Source organism: Uloborus diversus, chromosome 1, assembly GCF_026930045.1.
Source record: "Uloborus diversus isolate 005 chromosome 1, Udiv.v.3.1, whole genome shotgun sequence".
NCBI classification, from domain to species: domain Eukaryota; kingdom Metazoa; phylum Arthropoda; class Arachnida; order Araneae; family Uloboridae; genus Uloborus; species Uloborus diversus.
Genome location: NC_072731.1, coordinates 208255472 through 208268254, shown reverse-complemented (window position 1 = coordinate 208268254; position 12783 = coordinate 208255472). Strand labels below are relative to the sequence as shown.

The 12783-nt window shown below is 35.9% G+C and overlaps 1 protein-coding gene across 1 annotated transcript in view; it reads right to left on the bottom strand.

Annotated features, from left to right (window-relative positions):
• Nucleotides 1-2507: 2507 nt before the first annotated feature.
• Nucleotides 2508-12783, bottom strand: part of LOC129234147 (uncharacterized) — a 121357-nt gene continuing 111081 nt past the window's right edge. Inside the window, exons 8-10 of the mRNA XM_054868046.1 lie at nucleotides 11227-11499; nucleotides 9823-9992; nucleotides 2508-4264 (exon numbers count right to left, since the gene is read on the bottom strand). Of these exons, the coding sequence (XP_054724021.1) occupies nucleotides 4068-4264; nucleotides 9823-9992; nucleotides 11227-11499 (640 nt within the window). The 3' untranslated portion in view covers nucleotides 2508-4067. The remainder of the gene's footprint in view (nucleotides 4265-9822; nucleotides 9993-11226; nucleotides 11500-12783) is intronic.

The window sequence follows — 12783 nt, the reverse complement described above, 5'->3', positions numbered from 1 at the left end:
AGTTCATCACAAATATTTTTTTGCATTGGGAACGGTCGGTACAGTTTTCATGCAAAGTCTCGTCTTCCCACGTAACCATGAGATTGTGAATTGGAAGACATTTATTTTACTTCGCAAATAAAAGAAAAACTAGCGGAAAAGTGTGTGCAATCCTAAGAGGGAGGGGGGTGAGAGAAAAGTCCCATTCCAAGCCTTCACCCACCCTTACCGTTTCTTCACCAACAGGTCTCCAAAATTCTTTAATGTGATGAAATCGGACGAGACTGACGAAAGTACCAGACGGAGAATTCCAAGGTACGAAATGTAGGCCACGACTGCTACGCGGAAAAACATTCACGGGATGGAACACTGCAGGAAGTATCTGAATCAGGGCTTGATTAATAGGCCAAGTAGGCCATGGTCTAGGGCCCCCACATTGCTAAAATTGAATAACCATTGGTTAAAGTTGTAAGATTTGACTACAGAGGAGACTTGAAAAACCGTTGGCCCAAGGGCCTTTTAATATCTTAATCGGGCCATGCATAGAATGTATTCCTGAACGTAACTTAGACGGGGGGAAAACGGATCCTTGATTTCATTCCGTAATTGGATATGAACATTTTTTTTTTCAACGTATCAAATATCTAATTGCATATCTGTCTTTTTATTGAATTGTAATTCGCGACTTTCGATTTTTACATCCAAAGTAAAATTGTTGCATATCAGACGATAATCTTTGTTAAAAATTGCAATATTGGCAAAACGTGATGGATTTAGGGAGCGTAGTTATTTACCTTTCATTTTAAATCTCAGCAAATTGGCAAACCGAAAGTTAATAGTTTGAAACTCCATATTCTGTTTTAAATTATGAGATTTATTTGCTTAGAATTCACTCGAGTAAGGTTTATTGAAATAAAATAGCAAATCATTCGTTTGCTGAGATGGAGACAACTAAAAAGGAATTAATGTGCTAAATGTTTACAGTCTAGAAATTTAAGCTCTGGTTTACTAAGAACGGTAACAAAAATGATATTTAAGTGGTGATTTTCTGAAATAAAGGTTACAAAAAGGAATCTTAATCGACAAGTTTCTGAGATGGTGTAAAAATAACGTTTTAATCGTCAACTTGATGTTAATAAATGATTTGTTTTCTGTAATTTTCTGAGAGAGCACTCTTATGAGACTATTTTATTCATGATATGTTAAGATAGCAATAAAACGAAATTCATTTTATTTTTTTTTAAAAAGATTAACTGAAAAATCTTCAGTATGAACCTACAAGATGGAATTCATTATAAGTTTTCAACTGCGATAACGCTGCACATATATTTACGTTTGAAATTACACTTTAATTGTTAATCTTTTAATAATAGTCTGTTTATGCCAGATAAACAAATTTTCGCACTATTCGTGGGTTTGAAAACTGGAAATACGCTTGGAACAAAAAATATCGGAAATTTCGAATATCTGAAGATTTTAAAGTAAAAATATCATTTTGTATTGCATGACCATACTCGTACATGCCAAATTCATAGATAAGGTTTAATGTTTTCCATTTGAGAAACTAAACAGAAATTTTAGTCGTCAAAGAGGGCAGAAGATTTAGTAAAAGCATTATCAGCAATGTAATACGTAAGTATTTCAATACAGCTGGCGGTTTTTAATTCTGAAAAAGGTTATTAGTACAAACTAAAAGTATTTCATGATATTTGACACTTTTTCGGAGAAGAGGTTTTCAAAGAATGTTGTGGTGGATCAAATGGGCAAGGGCGAGTGAGGCGCAACAACACTGGATGCATTAGTCACAGCTTTAAGTCACCGTAACTTTTGAAATAATTACGGACTCAAGCAGGGTTAGTATAACACAGCTTGAAGCTTTAGGATTAGACATTGTCATAGCATAACAGTGGTGAGAAGCTTTGGCATTAATTAAAAAGTAGCAAGCTAAAAGTAATTGTAATTCAGAGGTGATCGCGAGAGGGGACCCCCCCCCCCCCAGAGTGTGTTGTTGAAATGGGGCGGGCAACTTGTAGGTTTTGGGCTTATTTGGGGAAGAGGGGGTTGCTATAGCTCTTGGGGGGGATGGGCACCCCAATATAATCTGTTAAAAAATACTGAGAGAAAATATTATTTGAATCATATTTGTGAAACCAATGAGCTTTAACATCATGTAGAGAAAGCTACGGGATTTAAACAATTTTTAGTGGATAAAAACAAGCATTGAGTACCCTAAGTGCATAATATATCGAAATTAGTAAATAAAGAACAGAGTCTTAATCTAAAGCATTTAGATTTAATTTTAATCTCTATCTTACTTTGATAACTGTGTAGGCAAAGCAGCGTTGTTACATTTAGAAACATTAATGCAGACTCATGCGCTAAGAAGATAGACCTTTTCTTTAAAAAAATAACCTTCGAGATACATCAATGTGCAAAAATAACGTTGGAAACGCAATTAAAAACATGAAAGTGCATTTTTCAAAATAACAGCATTAAATTTGGAAAAAGAAATAAAATAAGTCATAAAATACATCACCATTGCTTTATTAATAAAATAAAAGAATTTATTTCAAATTCATTGACACGTTCAATGCGATATGTATTAAGACTCATATCGTACTCAAGATACCAATTACAAATGCTTTATTATAAAAACATTGATTTGTCATTTATTAAAAAATGCTTAAAACCAAGAAACAAACGATAAAGAAATGCACTTTTGAAATGCACACAGGCGAAAAAACACTTCTGACACGAAAATATAAAACACACTATATATATAATACATTTTAATACAACACAGTTTAAAATATCTTAACCACTTTTGCATTTTTAAACAAAAATAATGGAAAGTTACTGGATATATTTTAGAGTCAAAATCAATTTAAAATATGAAGGCTGAAATATAATTTAATGATTATGTTTTAACTCGTTCAGATATCGTTTTATCGAGCATGTTTTAGAATCATATTCAATATGTTTGAGCTAAAGCTCCAAGTTCAAAACAAAAAGGTTACCAACGATTGATATTTTAACCGTAATTTTTTTTTTTTTTTTTTGCTTTATTACTGCAAGTGTATATTATAACTTAATGAATTATTAAAAACAAAAAGGAATGTTCCGACTTTCTTATTAACTGATAAAGAACGTTATTTTATGTCGGATTTACACATAATGTAAATTGGAAAGTGATTTTTTTCCCTCCAAATGTGAAATATTTTATGTACTTATAAATGAATAAATGTATAAAACATTTCATAAAAATTGATTCTGGTATTTGTTTTGTAAATTGATCAGAAGTACATTGTTCACAATAGAGGATCACAAGCATCATAAGACTAATTGACAGATTTTGCTAAAAACGTTTTAAATATTCACAGCTATTAATCACAAGAACATACCTATATGATTTACTTTCCAAAAATCAGACATAAGCTAGTTTAGTTGCCAATTAAACGGGTTCTATGATTAGTTATTTGAACCATTCAAAACTTTCATCCTTTTCATGGATGATTTCAAAGTCGGGTATAAAAAAGAAATGTGCTATAAGATTTTCTAAGTAACATTTTTTTTTCATTCTCAATCACTTATTACAAATAATTCAATGAGATGTGATATTCATTTTATGAAAGACTCTGCATATCTTATTTGCAGTGAAAAATAATAAATAGTGTTGAGAGAATTTATCGAGTAACTTTCGAAACTTAAAAGAAATTTTTGAAATTAATTACATGGTTTGAAAAGATATTTTAAGGGTTAAAACTACAAAATAAAAACACTCACAATAACTAATCATAAAAGCTGCAAAGAGTTGATAAAAATCACAATTCCTCAAATGAATGTAAAAATTAAAAATTTTTTGACATTTAACACCTCGCTGGAAGTTCTATTTATAGCAAACGATCGTAGTTTCCACATTTCAGTAATTGTTATTTAAAAGACAATTTTTGTAAAAACATTAGCAGGTAGGAAACTCAGAACTACACAGATCCTCATGACTGAAAGGAATTGAAAAATATTTTCTCCTTAAAAAGCTATCTTTTTCATTTTTACTCCAGCACCTCCAGAGAATCATTTACAGCAGCCAATCAAGTGTCCTTCCTGCATATGTAGGGGAGTACTGTGAGCAGCAGTGTGTTCCTATTGGACATAAGCGAGTTCACTTCCATGATGTCAGCATTTTTGACGTTGTGCCCATCGATTTCCAAGATTTCATCGCCAATGTCCAATAGGCCCGCTAGATGCTTCTGCGTCTCTTGGTCTCTCATCCTCGACACAAACACACCTAAAGGAGTAAATGTACTTCATGAATAAGAAATTTGTTGCCATTTTACTTTTAAAGCTTAACCACGGTGAGATGGCGGTTGAACTAGAAGTGGAAACGTCATTTGTATCATTTGCAATAGGTAGAATCAGCCAGAAAGAGCCTAGTAGTAAGAGGCATATTTTTGCTGATCCTATTTATTACAAAGTAATAGCAAACAACCAACTACAAATGATGTTTCCACTTCAAAATCATTCACTATCTCTCAGTGGTCAAGCTTTACTCTCTATTCACGAAAAAGATAGACCAAAAGAAAACAAATAGGTTGTCAGTAGGTTTGCCACTTTGACCACTGTTGGAGATTTTCTTTGGAATAAAAAAAAGTAAACCAATAGATTCCGTGATTTGATGGTAGTAAACTTGTAGTGATGAAACAGCAAGCTATTATTTCAGTGCAGTTGGGAAAATTTCAAATTTGTCCCCAAGACGAAAAGTGGTGGGTTTTAATTTTTAGAGAGGCACTATTTTCAACTGTAACTAGAATAGCGCATCCACAAACGAGTAATACTATTTTGTGACTTAAAGTAATGAAATCGCAAGTAACTTTGTTTGTTCATTTCAAGTCAGTTGCTTTTTCATTAAAAAAAAAATATCATTCGTTATTTGACTTAAAGTCATCATTATAATTTACCGTTTAGCTGGTCTGAATGGTTTCAATCATAAAGGATGAAGAGAGAATATTTTACATTAGTTTATTTTGAGATCAGCTTGGCACATTAAGCGTGCGTTCCAAACGTGAATTTTTAGGAGGGAGGAAATTCTCAATTTAATGCATAAAATTTCTAATTTTCCCGAGCAATAAAATACCGAGTTTGGACGCGTACCTACATCCAGTGAGAACAAACACTTAGGCATAGTAAAAAGAAAAAAAGTTTTGTTATACTTTCTCCGAATTTGGCTAAGTCTGAGACAATAATGTACTGAATAAGGAAATGTTTGGGAGGTCACAGTGACTTCCTATCGGGATATTCCTGAGCAAATTAAAGTCCTTGAGTTTTCATCATCGTATTTTATATCGGATGTTATCAGCTTGGTGTGAGACAAAATACGAAAAATCTTCAATAAGATTTGTTGCGTGATGTAGTGAAGACAAGTTGTTTTTTCTGCATCAATACTGCGTAGGCACAGAAACAACTTCTACAGAATTCATTTATTATTACGCATTTTTTTTTTCATTAAGAATTACAAGGGGCATGGCGGCGAAAACGGGGTTGCCATTCTCGTGACTCGGCATTCGCGTATAAAAATGAGATGCAACTGTTGAGAGTTAAGATGAATTGAATGCGATGTTTTACGATAGACAGTGCTATTGTTCGTTCTGAGTGATTTTGTCCGGAGTTATACTTAGTGCTAGTGTAGCGGTGTGACTTGGTGCAAATTTTGTAGATAATTTAGTTCAATTATTTGTAACTGTAAATATTTATGTATTGTTAGATAGTTTTGCCTTATTTAAATTTTGTAATTTCCTCATTTGTGTTGAGCTTGTTCTTACTGCGACCAATCAACAGTATAAAGGCATATTTCTAGGCGTGCAAGTTCTTTTTCATTTTAACTAGACTCAATGAGCATTTTAAAGTGATCAATCTTCTAACTTTTGTTTTTCGAGATTGTAAAAAAGTATCATCCGTCAAAATTGAAAAAAAGATTGCAAATCTCCCATGTTTTTCACAGGTGGTTTCATTAAAAACCTATTGCGCATAGTGAAGGGAATCTTCTTACTCCATAGTTTTAATGAGGTAGTTACGAACTGATTAAAAGTAAGTTATGCGCTGGTTGGGGTTATTTTACTTTATTTTGTATTTGGAAGCTTTTCAGAAAATGTTTTAGGAAGTACTTTTCCATCATTAAATTTAAATAGATTGCTCATAAACTTGATGAAGGTGATTTGTTCACAACGCAAACAATCGATACATCAAAATTTAAGGTCAAAACGATTACAGCTTTCATTAGAGTAGCGATTTACATAGTAGTCAAAAACTCCCATGGGCATTCTTTTTATTTTTACGGAGAAAGCACTAATTGCTTATTATTATAACTAATTGTGAACCTAGAAAAAGACTGGCAGAAAAAAAAAGTTTGAACAAGTTGATGAAATCAAGAAAATAGTCATTTTCCTATTTGTTACCTTTTTTAAAATTAAAGGTTAATGAGAGAGATTCCCTCGACACAAAATTTTGAATTCAAGAAACCTTCAAATGATGGGCTTTTCAGCTAGCCGGATATATAATAGCACAAAAATATCAAGGATACATTCTCAAAGCGAACAAAATTTGAGTTTAGGTTCAAATATGATTCATAAAACTATATACACTCAGGAACATTGAAAATGGAGCCCCAAGAAGGAAACATTGAATTGAAGTGAAATTCAATAAAAAAACTACCTGTGACCCCCACTTCCCCCAATCAACTCTAAGTTGAATTCTGAAACTTGAAATTCAAATTATGTTTTTCGCAATCACGAGTTGCGACAAGACCCTACTCATTGGAGTTATTGTTTCTAGAAACGGCTCCCCTCCCCAACCTTATCCCTCCTCCTGGTTGGTTAAGCGTGTAAATTTGAGTGTGTGCACGTAGGTGTGTGTATGTGTGTGTAAAGGCCCGCGTGTGTGTGAGTGTGTATGAGCATGCGTGTGTAGGACATGGATGCCACTTTCCAGCAGAAGTGGATTCTGGGGGACAGTGCTCAGGACCAGAGGAGCCACGCCGGTGGGCGGTGGCCTTGGCGTATATATGTTTTTATTTTGGAGGGGGCCCATATATCCAAGATTAGCTTCCCCCATTTCTTTCGAGATGGACCAAGGACATCATACTCAACAATCAGGACTCATCCAGTGACGCAACCAAAAATAGTGTTAGGAAGGCACACTTAAAATATTTTCGCTTTTGGTAGTAGTGGGTAGACGGGGGTGCAGCCCTAAGAACGCAGTTTTAGACGGTCTTTGGTAATGCTACGGGGAGGAAAAATTCGGTGGGTCTTCTGAGGAAATGTTTAGAAATTGAATTGTTTAAAACGCCATTTTAGGCTATATTTGTTGACGTTAGTGTAATGAAAGGAATGGGAGTTTTTAAAGTTAAAATCGGTTGATTTTTCTAAAAAAATAGAACGAAATTCATCACCCCTCCGCCCAACTTTTCGAAATTGAAGTTCTAAAAACGCACTTTCAGACTAACTTCGTTGATGTTACGGGCAGGGCGGTTCTGGGACTCTCTCACTAAAATATTTGGAAAATAAAGTCCTAAAAAACGAAATTTAAAAAAGATATTCAGTGATACTAAGTGGAGGGATTTAAACGCTCTCCACCTTAAATTTTTCGAAACTAGTTTTTTTCATTTTCAGATTTCATACGGGAGCAGTCGGACCCTCGTCCGAAATTTTTTCGTTATTGAAGTCTTAAAAGCACGACTGTGGACCATTTTGGTAACGTTATGGGTTCGGCCATTTTTCAAAATTGAAGCTCCATTAAAAGCAATCTTAAACGATTTTTGAGGCTTTCAGAAGGCAAGGTGTTTGGTATTGTCCCCTGAAAAAAATTCGACACTGAAGCCCTGAAAACGAGGTTTGAGAAGCTCTTTATTGGTTTAAGTGGGTGTAGGGGGTTTGCAAAGTGCAGCATTTTGAAGTCTTTCTTATTTTTAGACTGATTAGGAACAATAATAATAATAAATGGGGCGGGGGAGGGGGTGAAAGGAATAGGAAGTGATGAACGAAAGAACCTGGTCAATAGTCAGAAACTTTTGATTTTTTTTATTTTAAGGTTATTTTCATAAGCAATTCAGATTTTTTTCCCAACATTAGATCTTTGGAAAAGAAGAGCTCGAGAATCCTCCTCTGAAAGGTAAAATGCAGTTTCAAGTCATTTTTGGAGACGTTTAGAAGTGAGGAGACGTTTTTAGGGATCTTCATCCAAAACTTTTCCAATTGAAATCTTAAAGGCACAATTTCAAACTATTTTTGGTAGTAACCTTAGTGAAGGGGTATTGGTTCGGGGACCTTTCTCTAGAAATGTTTTGAAATTGATGTCTGAAAAACGCCTAAATAAATGCGTCTTTTAGACATCAATTTCCTTCATTACTATAACCGAATAACTAAAACATATTTCAAATTTCTTGCAGGGGACGAGAGTTAAGGAGAGAAATATTTTGAAGACCCTTCTTTTCAGACAGACTAGGAAGAAAAAAAGGGGGGGGGGGAATGGGTGAAAGAAAGGAAGGGGAAATTAATTTGTTAAGCAATAAGCAGCAACTGTTTAAAAAAAATTAAATACTTTTTTTGAAAGAATTGAGATTTCCCCCCCAACATTATTTGCTTTTCTTTTTGTTCTAATAACTTCGCTTTCCCAAGACACATTCCTTTCTTGAGTACGGGGTACGGATCTCCTGACGTCTAATATATATTGTTGTTACCATGGTCACTTTGCGGTACCTCTCACATCTTACGACGCCCAGTTTGGAAATCTCTGATCTAACGTATTATAATTATCACTATCATATTTATTTATTATCTTTTCCTTTCTTTTTTTTGTAGCTAAAAGTTTGGAAATTATTTGCGAGCATTTACAACCACAAATAACTACCTTTAATAAAAAAAATTCCAGATTTTGGAGGAGGCCCGGGCCCCCTCAGCCCCTCTCTTATATACGCCCTTGGGCGGTGGTGCTGCAGAGGCCCCTGATCCAAGCTGAAAAAGGAACCACAACATCAAGGACGGTCAAGTGAGAACAATAAGCAATCGTGATTGCTCAATACAGAATACATGTGAGAGATACACTTGATCCCAAAATCTAGACAATTAAACAAATACGGGCAAAGAAATGAGATAAATACAGCGCTACTTTAATAGCGTACCCTTTTGCTGCAATACAAGCCGTAACACGGTCCGGCGCTATTTTCAATGTTCCTGAGTGTACGATGCATATACATTTTAGAAGATAATCATTTATATAAGCTACAACTGTCAAGTTATTTTAGTCAAAATAATAATTAAAAAAAAAAAAAACAAGTTTGTTGAGGATAAGCGATTTATAGACTTCTGATATTACAATTTTCGCTTGTAAGGCAGTTCGATAGTTCTCCCGGTACTAGGAAAATATATGGAAAACAGATCCGTCACTTCGAAATTTTCCAGGGGATAGGGCCAATAAAAGGGTGTGAGTTCAATGCATACAACAGTGAATTTCTGTTACAACGAATACCAATACAACGAAATGTCTGTTGCAACGAAATACATTTTCAGTCCCGTTTTAATTTCGATTAGGTAAGTTGAATTCTACGAACTCAACTAACCTAACTACTATACAAGAAGTCCCTTGAAATTCGTGGTAATGAGATTTCACTGTCTAACGAAAAACAGAAACCACTCCCACTAAAATGTGAATTCATTAACTTCTCAAAGCCCGGGGGAAGGGGAGGCATTGCCTGTCCTGATACCCCCCCCCCCCAAATGACGGACTGATGACCTCTGAAGTATATTGTTGTTGTAAAATTTGTTATTACGTAAAAGGTAACCAACAAGATCTTACCCTTTGAGTTCCGCACTCGGCCCCTGGCGACAAAGAAGCCGTAGGGTTTGGAGGGAGGTTTGGTGAGCTCAACCACTTGCGATCCGTCCAGGTTTAGTTGCAAGAGCTGTCCCCGAACGTGGATGCACGTATTGGGGCCCGTTGGCTGTTCGTCCCATTCCGGGTTTGAACTGTAAAGCAAAGCATTGTTTAAAAACTTTTTCGGGGAGGGGGGGGGTATCTATGATAACAATATTATGGAATAAAAGTAACGTGAAAGAGAAAATTCAAAGACCATAATCTCTGCATTACCGTCACAAATAGCTACGGATTGCACCTAAAATATTGCGGCTTCCACCGGGAATAAAATAAGATGAAACGTACGTTCTCCTATTGTTCCCAAAATGAGCTGTCTCCGTTATTTGCACTTAAGGCTGCTGGTAGTAATTTGTGAGTGTGTGTAACTGGATAATATAGATAAAAAGTTATTTAATTCTACTTCAAGATTTCATCTTAAACTATTACTTCAAAGCTTGCTACAGTTACATTTATGGTTCTCGACTAAAGTTGAGCATTTTTCTGCAACCGAGTTGGCATTACTTTACTTCAAACTTTTAAAGTACCTTTAAGTCAGCTGGATTGGAAACTGTTCTATTCGAAACACAAAGGTTCGAAAAAAGTAATTTTTAAAATACAATTCAATGTTTCTAAAAAGAGCGTCGATCACTGCACGTGCAATCAACAATACGATCGACGCTATCTGTGGTCTGTACCCTTCATCTCCAGCCCAGCAGTATTAACCAATAAAATCTAAACGAACAATCTGCAGAGCAATTGGAAGAGGTGAGCGTGTTATGTTGCATGACCCTCCTCAGCTTGTAATTGAACAATAGAACCACACTTATAACAAAATCAGCGAGTACTTCCAGTTCACTATAGATCTTTTAGCTTGAAAATTATCCGAGTATCAGCACACAGGCAAACAGCAGTATTCTATAAACAGTTTATAACGTACAACACAAACCAGCTTCGATGATTTTCTGATTATGCATTCCCAAAGAAAAATTCACGCATGAGCTATGAAAGTGACTTTAATGACACTAAAGACATTTGAGGCAGAAAGAAGCAATGCAGTGCAAGCAAAGATGTAAGTACCAAAAGTAAAAATTTGAAGATAGTCAGTACAATTGGTAGGAGAACATTATCTTCTGTTTTACAGCAAAAGATGGTACTGGTAGCTCTGGTGGATGCTGCTTTACAGCAATGATTTAGAAAAAAAAATTCAATGAAAGTCTACCTAGGATTTGAACTTTGAACGCGTTTTACTCGACACTTTAAAAAGTCCATTTACTTCCTTTCACTTCTCTCTGCCTCATTTAAAGAATTTCAACAGAAAACAAATCAATAAATGAGTTTATTTTGTACCTAGCTTGAGGAACCATTTCGGCGACGAGACCCTTGCTGCTGTTCTTTTGTTTCTTCTTCCTTCTGAGACTTCCTGCCAGGGTCCTCATAAACGACTTCGACCGCTGGAGCTTGTGTCCCGTGGCTTCTAGCCTCTCCTCCTTCTCCGGACGGTAGATCCTCTCCGTGGAGAAAGCCTTCTGGAGCGCGCTCTTGGCGTTCCTGGTCAGAGTTTGCATCCGCTCCATCAGGGAAGCCCGCTTGGAGGAACCGCTTCGGTACACGGAGAAGTCGCTGTTTGGAGAGAGGGAAGAGCATTAGGATGAAACCGTTAAAGAGATGAACAGTTTCCGCTAAAGTGGTTTCAATTTCCATATCGGAACCATCTTGGTCAAAATGTCACATCATTAAAAAAGTTATTTAAATAAAAATAATAATCGCTTCGTCCTTTTCCTATCATGTGGCAAAAATCTGCGATGGCTATGTTCACAAAGAGCAACCGTTTGCACCGGTTGACTGATTTGATGACAGTGGTTGACTTGATGATGTCGCGGTGAATGTCCATAGGATGTTTTCATTAATTGACAGTAACCGGTAGCTCGATTAGAACGGGTCTGATAAGTCACCGGTTAACGTATGCGAACATAGCCTACGACAAAATTTGAGACTACTTCTACGAAAACAGTTACGAGCAGAAAGATTTTTAAAGTCTGTACAAGTGTATTTTACTCATTGAAAATTGGTATTGAGCATGAAAAATTTAGTCAATCGTATTTTCACGCTTTGCATTTCAATAAAAATTGATCAAACATTACATTCGCGTAAAAAATTAAAATAGTACACATCTCTTTCCCTACCATTTCCCACTTCGGCTTAGAAAGTTTTTCCACGGAATTAATCATCATTTTTGGTCTTACATATTTTTCTATTTTCACTCCTCCCAAAATAGCAAAAAGTATTTTACCGCTTTGAAGTGTCTCTGGTTACGAGATTATCGTCACCCAAAAAGGCGCGAATTGCTAAGAGACGTTACCATTGCCGGATTGGGTCCCTACAGAGGGCGCCAACCTTCACTCCCAAAGGGCATAGGTTCGTTGGGGGGGGGGGGGGCGATTCCACACAAATTTGAGGTTGTAAAAAAACCCCGCACAAATGGGTTTAAGGGGATGAGAAAAAAGTGCACTGGTTCGAGGGCGCACCGACGGGAGGGCGCATGGGCCAGTCCGCCCCCGGACGTTACCCGCACAATTGAAATAAAAACCAGCTTGGCCTCTTTAACACCATTGAAAGTGCAAGCTTTAGGCTCATTTTAAAGTTTAGTTTGACCCTAACAATTAATCACGTCTTTAAATTCTACCATGTTTTCCCTCTTACAGTACAATTTCATGCAGCATAAAGCTAATCACTTTTGTATGATTACGCGTGGATGTAGAACAGAAAAGTTGGACCGTAAAGAGTGTTGTTTGCATATTTGCATCACTATAATTACATAGCATAGGAGTAAAAAATTTCCGGTTAAATAGCCGTCTGTTTTTGAAGATATCGGTTAATAGGAAAGTTTCACTATGCGTGTCATTG